The sequence below is a fragment of the Talpa europaea genome (genome assembly GCF_964194135.1).
Source record: "Talpa europaea genome assembly, chromosome: 3".
Lineage (NCBI taxonomy): Eukaryota > Metazoa > Chordata > Mammalia > Eulipotyphla > Talpidae > Talpa > Talpa europaea.
Window position 1 is genome coordinate 125,393,324 of NC_140069.1, and position 13,583 is coordinate 125,406,906.

Here is a 13,583-nt window from a genome sequence, read left to right on the forward strand (position 1 = left end):
TCAGTCTTCCTGATGAGCACAGTCTAATTCAGCCTGCTGTTTCTAGTCCCTCTTCAAAAAAAAAAAAAAAAACTTGATCTCATTCACAGTAAATAAGAAGTTTTAAAATCTTTGCTTCGCTCCTACAAAATACACAGTACAGAAACAGAAAATTGTATGTTATCATTTCAGACAGGTTTTGTTTTACTAGTGAGTTGAAAATGATGCCAATAAAATAAAACTAGATCTCCCTGCCTCTGTCCTCATTCCCAACCAATCTATTTGTCTCTAGAATACTGCCAGAGTAAGTAAGTAATCTTCTTGAAAGCAAACACATTTGTGTAATTGTGTCTTTTAAGATAATTTGAGAGCTCCCTAATGGTTCAGAGTTAAATCCATCTATTCAGTATGATACTCAAGGAGTTTCTTACCTTGACTTCCCTATTTCCTGGTTCTCCCTCATACCCAGTGGTATTCCAGGAAATGTTTAACTCTGAAGGGTGGGGGGAGTACAAAGAAGTTCCTAATTTGAGTTTTTGCCAGTTTCCATGTTGGAAATACCCCATCAAGCCAATTTCAAGCTATCACAGTAACATCACTGGAAAAGAATTAGGAAGAAATGTTCACAATTGACTCTTTAAGCTGGTACAAGATGACTCAGGCATGCCACTGCCATCCTACCTTACCCTCTCCTATCAATCTCTTTTGTTTTGTTTCACTCTTTTTGTAAATTTCAGTTATACAAGACAGTATTATCAACTATGATGACTGTATTAAAGCCTCAGATCTTACTCATCTTTTAACTAAAAATGTCTACCATTTTACCAACTGCTCCCTTTTTTCCCCACCACCTGCCCCTAATCCTTGGCAACCACTTTTCCACTTCATTTCTATGTGTTCAACTTTTTTTTTCAGATTCCCCATATAAGTGATATCATGCAGTATTTGTCTTTGTCTAGGTTATTTCACTTAATATAATGCCCCCTAAGCATATCCAAATTGCCATGAATGAAAGAATTTCCCTCTTTTTAAGACTAATATTCCATTGTATATGTGTACCACCTCTTCTTGATACATTTGTCCACTGATGTACATTTAGATTGTTTCTATGTCCTGACTATTCCGAATAATGCTACAGTGAACATGGTAGCACAGATATCTCTCAAAGATGATACTTTTATTTCCTTTGGATGCATACCCAGAAGTGGAATTGCTAGATCATATGGTTGTTCTGTTTTTACTTTCCTGAGAAAACTGCACTGCTTACTGGCTGCACCAGTTTACATTCCCCACATAGTGCACAAGGGTTTCCTTTTTTCAATAACCCTCACTGGAACTTGTTGTCTCATGTCCTTTGGGTAATGACCATCTTAACAGAAGGGATTTGATATTTCATTGTGTCATTAATTTGCATTTCCCTGATGATTATTGATGTTGAGCACCTTTTCATGTTCCTGCTAGCCATCTGTATGTCTTTTCGGGAAAATGTCAATTAAGTCCTTTGCCCATTGTTTAATTGAGTTATTTGGATTTTTTTTTTTTTTTTTTGGCTATTGGGTTGTATTGCATATTTTGGACATTAACCTTTTATTGGATATGTGTCAATCTATCATTCTTATATATTCCAGAATCCATCAGTCTCTCACACATATTACTTCAGTCTGCCTCAGACTTACATATGCGCGCATGCATACACACACACACACTCCATCCACCATTTGGGATGGAGATGGAGCAGAGAACAAATAAGGAGGAAAGTGAAAAGAGAAGAAAAGATAAAGATAGGAATGGTGAAAAAATAATTCCAGATCTTTGTATTTAGTTGAAATTGGAAAAACACAATTAAAGTCATTAAAAGGAGAAAGACCAGTAACTTATGTTTCTCTCTCAAACCTTTCAGTAGAGCTGCCCCTTTGAGTGAATGGTACTGTCTGCATGTGGGGCTTCAGACAACACCCTCTGGTGAACATTATTCAAACAGTGGTGCTGGTAGAAGTACCTTCCCAGGAAATTTACATTTGGAATCTATAGATACTCTCTATTGGTCACCAGTCTATGATTTCAAGTTCAAAATAACATACAGTTTAAGATTAAAAGTTAAGGGTAAAGGTCTTTTTCAATAAACTGTCCCTGTGGTTATAGGAATATATGTATGCCACAGTGGCACCCTTCCTCAACACCAAGTGCTAGCTTGGTATATAGAGAAACATTCCTACATTTGGCATTGGTGTACATGCACTAAGATTAAAAACAAGTTTGATAAGCATCTCGGGAACTTTGGCGAGTAAGAACAATGGCCCACATACTGAGGTTTCTGAAAAGTAATTCTAGTCAGGGACAGGGAAGAAGATAAGTAGTGTATGAATGCACGATGGTAGGATGGAAGTGAGGGTAAGAGGCAATGACAATGATGGCTGCTAGAATAGGCATGGGTTTAAACAGTATTTTGCGACATAACTGAAAGATTCATTTCATCCATCTTTCACCTCTCCTGACCTTCCACCAAACATTCATCAGCCTATTTTATTTTTGAATGACTAAATTGATGAAGGATGTGACTGTTTAATATATTGCTGGCACTGGATTCATCACATTGAATCTTCAAGAAATTCTGTTAGATAGGTATGTGTTTTTCCATTTACAACTATAGAACTAAGGTGTGGAGATCTGATCACCCCCTTAAAGTTTGCACAGCTGGTAGGGGAAGGGCTACCTCAACCCATGTTCTTCCCAGTAGACTAGGGTGATTACTAAGTGTTACTAAAGATGTTTGAGGAACATTATGCTGAGATTTTCTAGAAGTAGACTTAAGGATGAAGATTCTGGAGTCTAGGAAGTTAGATGACCATTAGGAGGCCAAGTATGAGATTTCCTTTAATCCAGTAGGAACATGCATAAGAATTATTAGTTAGATCTAAGTAGCAAAAGAAAAGGAAGAGCCAAAGGTGGCTGAAGTTTAGGGAAAGGAGAGCTATAGATGTCATACAGAAATAGAGGAAACTAGAAGAGGGAGTCAGTTTAGAAACAAAAATAGTGAGTTTGAATGTCATCAGTGGCATATTCAAACTTGGCCTGAAGGTAATTTCAGAGACAGGGCTGGACCTCAGAAAAGAGAATTCACTGGGTGTGCAAAGTGAGATCATCACCACGAGGCAACATCCATCACCTCATGAATCACCAGCTTTAAGCCAGCAGCTGGCTGGCCGGTTGCCTAATTATGCTACGTTCATTGCCTTCTGAGCCTCTACACATAGCCTGAGAATATGATGTCCCCTTTTCCTTCCTAGAGAAGACTCAACCCTTCTTTAACTGCCCCCCAACTTTGCTCCCTGTTGGAACTCCACATGAGGACTTAGGTTGTCTTGAACCTCATGGCTATTGAAGCTGTGTGACAGGATGAGTTTGTCAAGGGGAGTTCATAACAGCAGAGTATTGAGGAAGCTTCTCTCTTTTAAAGTGTTACTGAGCACATCACTGGGCTCTTCATCACACAGACTAGATAGTCAGATTTTTAGGATTTGACCGCAGCACCCTAACAGTCCAGTCTTCTATTCTAGACCCTTAAGAGAAGGGTCTTCCCTGCCAGACAGTTGACTTTTCTGTATTTTACAAAGCATCCAGCCTTCAATGTTGACATCTTAGACATTGAGTACAAACTAACAAAAAGTTAAAATATGTCTGGAGGCTGGGGTGGGAACCCATAACCAGACACTGAATTTCAAAAGCTCATTGCTTCTGGCTCAGTCAGTTTCCTCACCCTTGTCCCACTTCCACTTAATAAAGTGAAGAGAGCACATGAATAAAATCTAGGGAAACAAGCTAAGTGGAATTCCTGAAGTCAAAGCAGTTGAGTTTTTAATCAACAATATTCTAGGCAAAGAGGGTCTATGTATTTTGAAATTACTACATATCCACAGTGTTTGTTCAAACACTGATGATGAATAAGGTTTATATAAAAATGCTTCTGTTTAGTCATGGGTAAAGAGGGAAGAAAACTGGTGAGCGAACTGGCAAAGATCTTTTAAGAGTACACTTTTAAAAATTTATCTGCAAGACTGATTTGATATATCTATAGAAGAGCTAAATCTGTTCTATAGATCAATTTAAAGAATCATATTTTAAATATATCACATACATAATTATGCTGAATTAAATGTAATTGCATATTCACTGCATGCATCATAATGTTAATTAGGGGAAACATTTTGAATCAAATACATTGAGGTATATAGCATTTCAATTTTCTTTTTATAAAAAAAGGTTTATGTCTGAGTTAATTATTAAAAAAAAAAACTGGCAAGGACTCATAAAAAAGTAAAGAAACTAAATTAAATAGATATTGTATTGAGGTATATGAATGGTAAAGTAACCACTATTATTTAACACTATAGCAGTCTGTAAATCTTGGGATTAAGCTTTGGCATGAAGGGAGCAAGAGTGTAAAAAAATTTTTAAAGGGTGTTTACTATTGGTTCACATAGTTGATGTCATATAATTATTTTAGAAAAGGATAACCCTTGGAAAATTAAATGTTTTTCAAAATTTCTTATAAAATAGGCATATGTATCCAGACTCTCTTTATGTTTTGGAGCATCCCCTGGTGGTTGGGGGCCAGTGACTATCAAACATCCTCTCCACTGGCTTTGGGGAGCCATCCACAGACCCACATGATGGTAGAGCTGAAGGGGAACTTCTGAAATCATTTCTCTCAATCCCTCCTTATGCTAGGAACTTGTAGTCTCTTGTAGGGTAAAGACCCTAGGACCAGATGGCCTAGGTTTAAGCCTGGTTCTGCCATTGCTGATCATGTGGCCACTCAATCCCTCTGTTTCCTCCTGGGATTATGATGAGGAATTCATGAATTAATATTTTAAAAGTGATTAGGACAGTGCACATTGCAAATGCCATGAACAAATGTTTGTTAAGTAAGTAAAATAAGGCCCAGAGAGATCAAGTGATTTGCATGCAACTCATCAATTCCTAGATGGTGTAGAATCAGTCCTATCCTTCAGCAATGATCATTCTGATTTTCTACTAGGTCCTTAGACCTTCCCTAGAGTGTGGGTTTCTCAGAAATATTGTAGGGACCTGTAAGTAAGAAACATAATAGGATTTGAAATCAACCACTAGGATTTAAGTTCTAGTATTTGCTGACAGCTATCCCTGTTTCCTCATCTATGGAAATATAATGATCATAACAACCCAACCCACAGATATGTGAGAGGCTCAGATGAGATAAGTACTTTGAAAACCGTAATCTACTCTGCAGATGTTATTTAACATGATTATTATGAGGTCCTATCAGCTGAGAAAAGCCATGAGACTATTTCAGACCAGCTTAGGATATCAAGAAGTTGAAGGAAGGAAAGTTCTCAATACTCTTCATTTTTTCACTCCCCTTTACTCACTGTTTTCTTTTAAAATTTGTATCTACCTATTCCACATCTACAGATTCAATCAACCTTAGATACCACATAGTTAAGGCTACCATGTTTGTGTCTATACTGACATGTGCAGTTGTTATTCCTAATAAATACAATATAGCTGTTTATGAAACATCTACATTGTATTTGGTATTTTAAGTAATCTCAGGTAATTTAAAGTATAAGAGGATTTGCATAGGTTATATGCAAACATTATGCCATTTTATATAAAGGACTTGTATATCCTTGGATTTTGTTATCTGTGAGGATGGAGAGTTAGGGGCAGAGGGTCCTGGAAACCAATCCCCCATGGATACCAAGAGACAACTGTATTCATATAGACAAAAGAATTGTGTACCATATATATGTATGTATGGAGGGTATGTATATATGAAAAATAAAACAAATACTGATTTTGTGCCCTCAGACTTAAAAAAGAATATTGCCAATGCCTTTGAAATCCCCTGTACGTCCCATCCCAGTCATCTCCCTCAAAAAATGGGTGAACAATGATTGTGCACTGTTTGCATGTCTCCCCTTGTCTTTAGTTGTACTGCACATGTGTACCTGCACTGGGTGAGGTTTTGGCGCTCAAGTTATGTGGCATCACCATATCCTTATACTATCCACTTTATTCTTTTTCCAGCTGAGTGGCAGGAAGACCCCTGCCAGTAAAACACATTGCTTCTGTTATTCAAAAGACCTTGTAAAGAGAGACTTTAGAAAAGGATCAGTTGTAATGTTTACCTGAGCAAAGAGTGAGTGTCAATGACTACAAGGAGAAAAAGAGGAGGCAGATTAGAATGTCAGGGTAAGGAGTTTCGGCTTTTCTTACAGGTCTTTGGGAAGCAATGATTTGAAGAAGGTAGTAACAGCTGTTAATTGCTGCCAGGAAGGTGAGATGGGAAACTAGAAAGAAGTGAGGAAACACCTAGGCTGGGCAGGGATGTAGGTGTGGCTAGGGGATGTCCAGGGCAAAATTGGGACGTACGTAGCAACTGGATGCATGTGGGAAATGCTAGAGAAAGAGGAGTTGGCACTGACTGAAAGATCAAAGGTACCTGAATGGAAATGTTCATGATAGAGCTGAGAGCCAAGCTCATTTGAAAAGAATAAAATGCCACGGGTCATCTCTATGCCATTGTCCAAAAAATAATGATTAATTCCAGCCTTTCTCTCAGGAAAGGAATCAAGGATGCGCAAAGCTACATTTACTACTTTAAAGAGTTGTAGGTCTTTTTGCATATTAAATGTTATCTTTTGTTAAATGACTCCATCTGCGAGTTACAACTTCCCTGACTTTCATTTTGTCATGCATAAAATGAGTGACTGGAGTAGGATGGTCTCTAAGGCCCTTTTGATTTTTGTGATTGTGCAATTCTCGGAACATTGCCCAGAATAGTAAACAGTAGCAAATGAAATTCGTGAGCTTGAGAAACAGAGAACAAAATTCTAATGCCTGTTCCAATGTGAACTGGGCACAGTGGTCACACCCGTGGCTCCTCAGAGTCTCTTCCTTCTGAAAACTGAGTGTGATAAAATGTCACAGGGCTGCTGTGGATCTGGCTGTACATGAAAATGCCCGACTCAGTGCCTGGCATGTTGTAGGGACAGGGTAAAGATTGATTTCCTCCCTCCCTTCCTTCCTCCCTTCTTCCTCTCTTTGTTACTAGTGTTAGTCTGGCTCCCCAACTGGTGCTGGGGTGAAACCTCTTCTGTACTCTATTGAGGTGCCCCAAAACAACAACTGTACCAGAGAAATGATTTCCATGAGTCTTTCGCAAAGGCACAAGACCTGTCTTTGAGCAAAGCACAAGTGGCCGGGACCCCTGGCAGCGGGTCTGTAGTTTCCCTTCCAGCTGGACACAGTCTCATCCCAAATGTCACAACCAGGAACTGTGTAGTGTGAGAAGAATCCACCCCATTTCCTCTGCACAAATGAGCAGCAAACACATTTGCTCATTATCTTTAAGGGACACACAGAGTCAAACTGAGACTTAGTCCTATTTACCCAGCGCTTTACCTTTGCAATGCTGAGATCTGAAACCAAAGCTCCCTAATAGTTAAAGTTCTACTATTTAAATACAGCCTGAACTCTCTAAACCAGCTCCTGCCACCCTGACCCCACTCATTGAGTTTATCACCATCCTCAGAAGGAAAAGATAAGGAGTAGTCCTTTCTCCTGCTGTGAGTACTGGAATGTTTCTTTTTCCTGAAAACTAGTGCCCCCATTTATCTCCTGCAGATCTCAACTACGGAAAGATAGAAAAAGTTTGGGATCCCTGGCTTATGAAATTTGAATGCCACTTTAACTTGACATCATGTTTGGTTTTTGGCTTCAAATTGCACTATTTTTCAAGATCAAGGAGTCCTTGTTGATCTTATTCCAACGTTGTGCAATGTTTCTATACTGAGGAATTTGTCTGTGGGGAGAATAGAGTGATAATCCTATTGGCCCAGGAGGAGGTACCATGTAGAGACCTTACTGTCTCCTGAAGGAGAATCCTTGAAGTGCACTATATATATATATATATATATATATATATATATGTATGTATGTATGTATGTATGTATGTATGTATGTATAGGTCATTTGAAATTTGTAGTTACTTTTCTAGGCACCTAAGATACATTAGAGGAAAAAACTGAGAAAGTGATGCCCTCTCTTAAACCTACATTTTAGTGGAGTAAGACAATAAATGAAAAATAAATCAGATAATGATAAAGCATGGTCTAAATACAGAATACCACAGAGCTATCAATAAGCACTTTCATATAGATGACCTTGGGACTATCGGCAAGGAAGCTGAATGCTCAAGGGAACATTGAAGGCATTTTCTGGTGAATCCTTAGGTGACTGTGGTAGGTTCATGACAGGTGGCAGTTTGTCTAGCAAAGAGACACATAAAGTGCTTCTCCTTCACAACCACGTGGATTTCCTCATGCAGCTAAAGGATCATTCGTGGCTGAGGGACATTTTACAGCTTTTTCATGTGAAAGGCTTCTCTTCTTCATGAATCCTCTTAGGCACTAATAGTTCTGATACCTGAAAGAAGCCCTTGAAGTTAACTCTGATGCGGGGTTCTATATACATGCTCACAAATGAGGAAACAGATACAAAGAGCTGAAGTTGTGTATTGTTCCCCTATCTCCTACTTTTAAAAAAAGATCAGCAGTTTCCTACAGATTTGCAGACACTCAGATTCATCCCACTTCCATTCTACTCACACTGTGAGGCAAGGCAGACCACAAGGCAAGCTGGATAGGCAGATGGACTTTATCTGTGGTTCCTTTGCAGATGCATTAATTTTTCAGCAAGCTGTTATTAGATACCTACTGTGTGTTGTGCACAATATAGTGTGTTTAGAAGATGAGACAACTCCTGTCCAAAGTTGGCAGAATGTTGCTAATAGTTTACAAAGGCTATTCCACACAGAACAAATTGTTTTATAATCCAATGAATTCATTTTATCTCCACCCTCACAGAACTGCAGGTCAAATATGAGGCTTTAAAGTTTCCAGAAAACAGAGGGAAAAAAGTAAGAACAAGCCAGCAAAGGAACAAAATAACCGCAGAAGCTTCTTTCAGTTCTCCAAATATGCCATGTGTCCTCCCATCACAGGCTCTTAGCTGGTTACTTGAGGCATTTTATATACAACTTTCACCATAATAATGACAACTACCTTAAGTGGTGCTCTCTGCTGCTGATTTTATTGTAAGATTTCTGTAAACTAATTCTTTTCATCTTTACAACTCTGTAAAGTACATACATTTATATAGTTCTCTCTTGCTGATGGGGAGGAAGGCTGAGACAGAAGGAGCATGAATTTCATAAACACTTAATTTCATAAACACTGAGTTACACAAAGTGAATAACCATTAGGGACCAAGATTCAATGTAGGTCTTGGATCTGCTTGAATCTGATGTGCTCGTCTGTCTCCCCATGACTTATCTATCAGTCACTACTCAATACCACCTCACTGCACACAAAGGTATACATTTAAAAGTATAATGTCCTGGTATGACTCTAACATTTATATTATTATTATCTTGAAATTCATCTCATTGGACTTGTCTGCTAGAAGGATTACCTTTATGTCAAGGGTGGAGGTATTTATAGTTTTGTTTTAGTTAATAGAGCCAAGAGAGTTTAATCTTTATTTATGCACATATTGAACAATAGTATAAACTGGGATCAGAAAGTTACCCCCAGTTTAAGATCTATATCTACAGAGAACAATGCCTAGCAATAATAAAACCGTATTGGTCACTAGAAATATCACTGCCTATCTGGGCCTGTTAGCACAGTTATTTTGCCACTCCCCTCCAAGCCCTGAAAAAGATACACTGAAAAGATTCTGACCAGCTTGCTCACATCTGGACTCACAGTAATACTCTGACCATATTTTATTCCAGACACTTTTGAGAAATTCATCAGGCTGTGAAGCGCGCAGTGATGAATACCGAACGGAGTTTACCACAGCTTTGCAACGTGTTGACTTATTCATGGGCCAATTCAACCAAATCCTCCTAACATCTATTTCCACCTTCATTAAAGGAGACCTCACCATCGCTAATCTTGGGACATCAGAGGGTCGCTTCATTCAGGTAAATGCTGTCTGGGAGTGACTATGTTTGTTTTATTTGGTATTATGCAGTTCATTTGTTTTTGTTCTTGCATTGAAATGTTTGCAAATATTATAAAGTGAAAATCACAGTAGAAACTAGAGACACAGACTGAAAGCAGAACAATGAAGCTTGGTCCACTTTTTATAAAGAGCATGGCCTATTTTTGTTAAAGTCTTGAAGCTTTCAGTTTAAATGTGGTTGCTTTAATTTTCTTGCCCAGAACAGTTTGGGTTTTGTTTGGGTTTTTTTTTTTCCCCATTCATGATTTCTATTACATAATTAGAAAATAAAGTGAAACAATTAAAGCACTTCCAGAAGACGTTTTCCTGTTTCAAGGGAAGCTAAGGATCAAAGGACAGTTATTGTGTGAGCTGAGTATCTCCATGAGAAGAAACTTTCACATCATTGAGAAGTATTGGCAGGAGTTAGGAAGGGTTATTATCATCAAAATCCCACTGTAATTCCTCCAACCTTCCTGATTCTGCAAAATGGTGGGGTCAGACACAAAGAAGTTCAAATACTGAAAAATTCTGTATTTTTACCAAGAAATACTTTAATGGGTAGCAGTTCACACTTCAGACTTGATCTGAGATACTGTGTTTCCTAGATACAAGAATCATAGCACTTTGCGGAAATTAAAATGTTCTTATGTTGGCTGTTTTATTGCTTTAGTACTTGTTGGGTAGTGTTTTTAACATGAGTTCATTGGTGGATTCTTGATTAATGCAGAGCAACGATAGCATCTATGGAATGTTAGATTTCACAAATACTAGAAATGTCTTTTAAAGAGAGATGCTAATTTCATAATCATCTGATCTAATTAACACCCTAGTCAGACAATGATTTCCAGTAAAACAATTGAGAACGATGATGTTTTCCTATGACTTGCCCATCTGCACATCCTCTGTATTCTTTTACAAAACATATTTTTTAAAATTACCACTGTCTTTATAGTAGTTTGAATAGTGGTCATTGCCATATTTTAAAAATTATAAATCATGCTTTTCTTGCACTACTGGGCATGGTGGAATTTTTTCAGTCATAAAGCATGTAAATAAAACCTTCCTAGCTCAAAACTATGATCATATAGATCCTGTCATCTAAATGTTCCCACGGGCCTCCCCGGTGGCGCAGCGGTTGAGCGCTGGGTTGCGAAGCTGCCCGCAGCCTCTGCAGCACCGGTTCGATTCCCGGCTGCTCCCCGGCCACCATAGGAGGGTCCCACATGGCGCGCAGACCTCTCCTGCCGCCCGCTGCTCCCCTCAGCAGTGTGCTTTGGTCCTTCTGCCTGCTCTGCTCCCCGCTCTGGCTCTGGTGAATTCTCTCACCCTCCCGCGCTTCTGACTGTGCCCAGTGCATGTATAAACAAAACAAACGAACAAATAAATAAATAAATAAAAAAAAAAAAAAAAAAATAAATGTTCCCACACTTAATCTCTCCTGCCTCACAGTTAACTACACTTTTTCTATACCTCTTCCCTCTTTCCCAGCCCAGTGTTCTTATTTACCCACCCCACTTAATTCTTTTTATATATTTTTTTAAGATTTATTTATTTTTTAATTTATACAAGAACGGGGTACAGGCCAGACGCGTGGGAGGGTGAGAGGATTCACCAGACAGAGCGGGGAACAGAACAGGCAGACTGATGAAATACACTGCTGAGGGGAGCAGTGGGCGCTACAGGAGAGGTTTGCAGGGCCTTGTGGGACACTCGCCCGCCAGTCAGGATCGAACCGCACTGCAGAGGCCACAGACAGCTTCACAGTGTGGTGCTCAACCACCTGCGCCACCAGGGGAGACCCTATGTATATTTTTAAGATTTATTAATGCATACAAGAACTAGGGTACAGGCCAGAGGTGTGGGGGGTGAGAGGATTCACCAGAGACAGAGTGGGGAACAGAACAGGTGGATCGACTGAAGTACACTGCTGAGGGGAGCAGCGGGTGAGACAGGAGAGGTCTGCCTCGCCATGTGGGTTGCTCCCTGGCCAGGGTTCGAACTCATGCTGCAGTGGCTGAGGACAGCTTTATATGTTGCATTTTAATACCTTGCGCCACCAGGGAGACCCCACCCCATTTAATTCTGTCCTTAACTTCTCAAAATCAAGGGGAGGAACACCCAGCACCTCCCCCCCCCCACACACACACACACAAGACAGGTACTGGAACATATTTGAAGTATGATGGTATCTGTTATCCTTGTTAAATGTGTACTATTGTATTGTGTTTAGATGTCTTTTTAATTTATATTGATGTTACTCTATAGAATTATAAAAGTTTTGAAAGATGAGAGTTGCTAGCTTCTATTAAATTCCTAATGTGCTATTTTGATTTGCTTTCCCTTTATCTTTATTTTTATTTGTTTTTTTCAAAACCATCTATTACCTCACCAATCCAGTTTCATATTAATAAGCTTTCTATAGTTGCTTTAGTTCTGACAGTTGTTGATATCAAAGGGTTCCTGGCCTACTTTCAGACTCTAAAGTCTAATAAAACCCCTGTATTTAAATAGATTCCCTATTATCTGTCTGCCTATTGAGTAAGTTCTACCTGTGGCAGATCCCAACACCCAGGTGAGAGGTCATGCATCATTCCATTATAACAAAAATGTTGTGGCAAATGTTTTATTCTTGTCTTCCAACATTTCCATAAAAGGAGTTATGTTATGCCCATTACCTGTGCATCCAAACATAAAGATGAAAATAAGTAGATGTTTACTTTAGGAAAACTACTGATATCAGTAATTTTTTTTAATCAGAGAACTCTTAATTCATCAGATATGTATTGAAACCCTGCTGCCTTTGCATTAATAATCAAATAAGTGACTATTATTATAGAAGCTACCTTTGAGGAATTAAATTTTAGTAGGGGACATAAAAGCATGGACCTGATAATAAGAGACAAAGGGCTGTTGAGACCCACAGATGATCTATTTCTCTGACACGTAGCTAAGAGAATTCCATTCAGTTGAATTTTATATAAATAAACATAAAGCATTGGAGGGATGAAAGAATAAGCATCACTGAAGTCCAGTTGTTTACAGCAAACAATAGTGAGGGCAGTGTCAGGAGTGCAGCTAAGAAGTGAAAACTTTCTAGCTTAACCATCAGAGCACTAACTACCTGCCAAGTTCCATAAATGTTTTGACTATGTTAAAGTGCTAAATCTGTGGCCAGACCTAAGTTTCTACAACTAGTATTTTAATAAATACTGTGGAGTTTCTGTTACAAAACAAAATGGACGCAATTTTTTTCCAAAGACAGCTGCCATACTTGAAAAGGAACAGAAAAATGATTTTACTTCCTTCCTACCCTAAAGCCTTAAGGCAAACTTGCTTTGCAAAAATTTTCTCCCAAGAGTTTGCAGCTGTTTCTGCCTTTCCTATTGTGCTTATGTTCAGCTCTGGCTGGGAACATTAGCTACAGCTCCAGCTGTTGGGTGCAAAGTGAATCAGGTATTTCACAGTGGTTATTTGATTAGGAAGAATTATATTGTTTAGCTAACAATATTATATGTATGACAGAGAAGATGTTTTTGACATGTTTCCAA

General features: G+C 38.7%; 1 protein-coding gene across 2 annotated transcripts in view; it reads left to right on the forward strand.

Annotated features, from left to right (window-relative positions):
* Nucleotides 1-13,583, forward strand: part of MET (MET proto-oncogene, receptor tyrosine kinase) — a gene marked incomplete at both ends in the record, with an annotated part of 73,534 nt that overhangs the window by 12,723 nt on the left and 47,228 nt on the right. For both annotated transcript variants that reach the window (XM_084230476.1, XM_084230475.1), the window contains one exon: nucleotides 9,821-10,012. In XM_084230476.1, the coding sequence (XP_084086602.1) occupies nucleotides 9,821-10,012 (192 nt within the window). The remainder of the gene's footprint in view (nucleotides 1-9,820; nucleotides 10,013-13,583) is intronic.